Raw genomic sequence first — 3801 nt, 5'->3', positions numbered from 1 at the left:
GATGTCTTGCTGGGAAGATGTAAGCGTGGGGTATCTCAGGGATCAGTACTTGGACCATCATTATTCATTGTTTATATTAACCATTTGGATCGTGGGATGAAGAGTATGCTTTCCAAATTTTCAGATGACACAAAGCTTGGAGGTAAAGTGTATAGCAGAGGGGGTGGTGATCAGATTGAGGAAAGTATTGATACGTGCAAAGAATGAACAAAAGATTGGCAGATGGAATTTAACCTGAGCAAGTGTAAGATGTTGGGGATGGGGAAGAACATTGAAAATAGAGATTACAGGATGCAAGGGGTAATTTTGGAGCATGTCACACAGGAGAACGATCTGGGGGTGGTAATAGATACAGGAGGTAAGCAGTCAGCTATATGTCGGTAAAGCAAATAGGGTTTTAGGTTGTCTTCAGAGGGGGATCATTTATAAATCAAAACAGGTGGTGTCAACATTGCATCAGAATTTGGTGAGGGCCACATCAAGAACATTGTGTGACGTTTTGGTCACCACGACTTTGGAATGACGTAGCTGCCATAGAAAGGATTCAGCACAGAGTTACGAGATGACTCCGGGCCTACCTTAACTCAGCGTTGAGGAGCGGCTGAAGGAGACAGGGCTTAATACACTAAAAAGGAGGTGGTTACGAGGAGATATGATGGAGATGTTTCAGATAAGGAAGGGTTTAAACATGATGAGTGCAGAAGAATGATGAGCAGACGAGACAGTGATCGGACCAGGGTTCATTCCTGAGAGTGAAGAGGAGAGTTAAGACGGTAGCAAGGCAGGGGACTTTTACTTCGAGAGTAGTTAATGCATGGAATGGTCTTCCTGGAAAGATAGTGGCAGGTCGCCGTTCGTCAGGTCGTTAGAGGTCGCCACAGCGGATCATCTGTTAGGGGTCGCCACAGCGGATCATCCGTGAGGGGTCGCCACAGCGGATCATCCGTTATGATCCGCATACTGATTTGGCACAGGTTTTACACCGGATACCCTTCCTGACGCAACCCTGGTCGCCTCTTACGACACAGGGATAAGGGTTGGGTTTCGCCATGATTCCGGTCTGCCCTACACCTGCGGCCCAGCGCAGAGCACCTGTCATCAAGCGATCCTCCAACCCAAGCCGCCGAGTAGCCGGATTACAGGCGCACGCCACAACGCCCGGTGGCAGCAGAAACAGTAGATACATTTAAATTGGAATTAGATAGGAACCTGGAAGTTATGGAGATAAAGGAGTGTATGGATATTGGCAGGACTTTGAGGTAGCTTGAGCATGGATGGGTGATTGTGTGCATGTGTCCGGAGTGCTGTTGGTGGGCTTCTTGTTAAGGGGTGTTCTGTGGTTGATGTTGTGTGTTTTTACCCAAACCCAAGCACCCTCCTCTGGAAAGAAAGAAAAAAATAAGAATGAAACACAACTCACAAAAAACAAGAACAAGCCAATTAGGTGTTGGTTCAGATCCCAATCCAGATACGGCCCATTAGTGGGATACAAAACATAAACTGTTCAGCCCGGCGGAGGTACGCACTCTACTGAGTGCCTGTTCTCCTTATTTAATTCAATGTTTAACACTGCAACCTTTGTTCAAAGAGTTTCGGTTAAAGTCGACTGTTATTAACAATGCTGATATGGTTTGTGTTTGTTTCTTGCAGTTTTAAATGTGGCCGGAAACATTTTCTGAACAAAACGGGAAAGAAAGAGCAGACGTTACTCGAGGAGGCTCAAAAACTGGAAGCAGAGTTAGCTCAACAACAGTTGCAGAAGGAAAAGGAAAAGGAACAACGAGAAAAGTTGTGGCTGAAGGAGAAAGAGAAATTGCAGGAAAAGGGTGAAAAATTGCACCAAATAGAAGAAGAGTTGAACGAAAGAGAGAGGTCAGTTCAGCTCAGAGAGCAAGCAGTGCAGGAAAAAGATGTGCAACAGAGATACGAGGAAGAGGTATGGTTAAAAGAGAAAGAAAAGCAGAAGGAAAGAGAGGAACAACAGCAGAGGAAAACCAAGGAAGAGGAAATGAGGAAAACAGTTGAGGAGGAGCAGAATAAAAAGCATGATGAAGAGGTAAAGAAAAGAATGGAGGATGAGTGGAGGGAGATCCAAGAGGAAGAGCAGAGAGAACGAGCGGAATTTGTACATTGGAGGGAATCAGTATATCAGGACCATACACGCCGTTGGCTTGAGATCGAAAGAAAAGAGAAAGAGATTCTCAAGAATAAGCACATGGTCGATAAGATGGAGAAAGAGATTTCCAAAAGGGAGGGAATGGTGCGGGAACAGCGGGCACGCTTCGAAAAACGGAAGGTGATGAAAAAACTTGGGTTAAAATATAGAGAGTTTAAAACACACCAACAAGAGGAAGTGATGAGAGAACAAGAAAAGTATGTCGAGAAAATGGAGAGAGTGCTGCACCAACGAGAACAATTGGAGCGTGAGCAGCAAGAGGAATTTTTAGAGACAAAGAAAGAAAAAGACAAGGAGTTCTCATGCAGAGAGAATGAGGCACATCAACTGGAGCAAGAGCTTTGGAAAAGGGGAAACGATGTGTGTACTCGGGAAAAGGAGGTTTCGAAAAGTGAGGCAAAGGAACAGAGGCGAATAGAAGAGGTAAAGCAGAGACGAATAGATGAGGAAAAGCAGAAACAAAGAGACGAGGAAAAGCAGAAACAAAGAGACGAGGAAAAGCAGAAACGAAGAGATGAGGAAAATCAGAAACGAAGAGGTGAGGAAAATCAGAGACGAATAGAAGAGGAAAATCAGAAACGAATAGATGAGGAAAAGCAGAGAAGAATGGAAGAGGAAAAGCAGAAACAAAGAGATGAGGAAAAGCAGAAACGAATAGATGAGGAAAAGCAGAAACGAAGAGATGAGGAAAAGCAGAAACGAATAGATGAGGAAAAGCAGAAACGAAGAGATGAGGAAAAGCAGAAACGAATAGATGAGGAAAAGCAGAAACAAAGAGATGAGGAAAAGCAGAGACGATTAGAAGAGGAAAAGCAGAGAGTAATTGAGAAACTTGACGATACCAAAGAGGAGGCAGAAGCAAGTGGTGGTGTGCACGAGGAAAACAGTGTCCAAATGATTGGTGATTGGAAATTAGGTCGACAGCAACAACAGAATGAGAATGGCGATGAGTGGTCTCAGTGTGGGAAACAGAAGGAACAGCTGAAGCAGCAAGATGAAGAGCTGTTCAAAAAAAAAGAAAAAGTCTGCTTCAAAAAAGAAATGAAGAAGCAGAGGCAGGCAGCAAAGAAAGGTGTGCAAATTGAATGGAAACCCAGTGGTGTTGGCTTGACACATCATCAACAGAAGTCACGCTGTGAGGAACAGCGGTTACAGACACGTCGCGTTGTAGAGGAGTTCGAGGGTGAACAAAAGCCTCGCCGCGATTACAGGCCACAGCAACAGCAGCAGAAGCAGCATGGTGGTGACAGCCCAAACCATATACAACACCTTCAACAGGTAAGCATTCTTCAGTACTTCGGAGAAGTTGGGGTGAACATACTGGGTACAAATACAGCGAACCCCAAGATGAACACCTGAAGTTGAAATGCATTTTGGCACTTCGTATTTTATAGACATCACTGTGAATACTTACATTGATGGAGAAGAATATACTTAATTTTGGCGATAATTGTTATTATATTTTTCGTGGGAAAGGTAACTTATTGGCATGGTCATCCCCACACAGGCTAAATCACAAGAATTTTAACTCCCCTTTAATGGCTGAGATCACCGAATTCACCTTTCCATTGGTTACCTGTTCTGTCAGTGCATTTCTTTCTGTGCCATATCCTGAACAAGTTATC

General features: G+C 44.2%; 1 protein-coding gene across 1 annotated transcript; it reads left to right on the top strand.

Annotated features, from left to right (window-relative positions):
- Positions 1–1243: 1243 nt before the first annotated feature.
- On the top strand, positions 1244–3535 carry LOC147031797 (uncharacterized). The gene has a single exon (XM_085850025.1). It carries the CDS (start codon positions 1619–1621, stop codon positions 3533–3535), a length of 1917 nt encoding a protein of 638 aa, XP_085706151.1. The 5' UTR covers positions 1244–1618.
- The last annotated feature ends 266 nt before the right edge of the window (positions 3536–3801 follow it).

This window comes from Eptatretus burgeri, chromosome 2 (assembly GCF_056783735.1).
Source record: "Eptatretus burgeri isolate ZD-2024b chromosome 2, Ebu_testis_v1, whole genome shotgun sequence".
Classification (NCBI taxonomy): domain Eukaryota; kingdom Metazoa; phylum Chordata; class Myxini; order Myxiniformes; family Myxinidae; genus Eptatretus; species Eptatretus burgeri.
The sequence above is the reverse complement of the archived record's forward strand: the minus strand, read 5'-3'. Positions and strand labels throughout refer to the sequence as shown.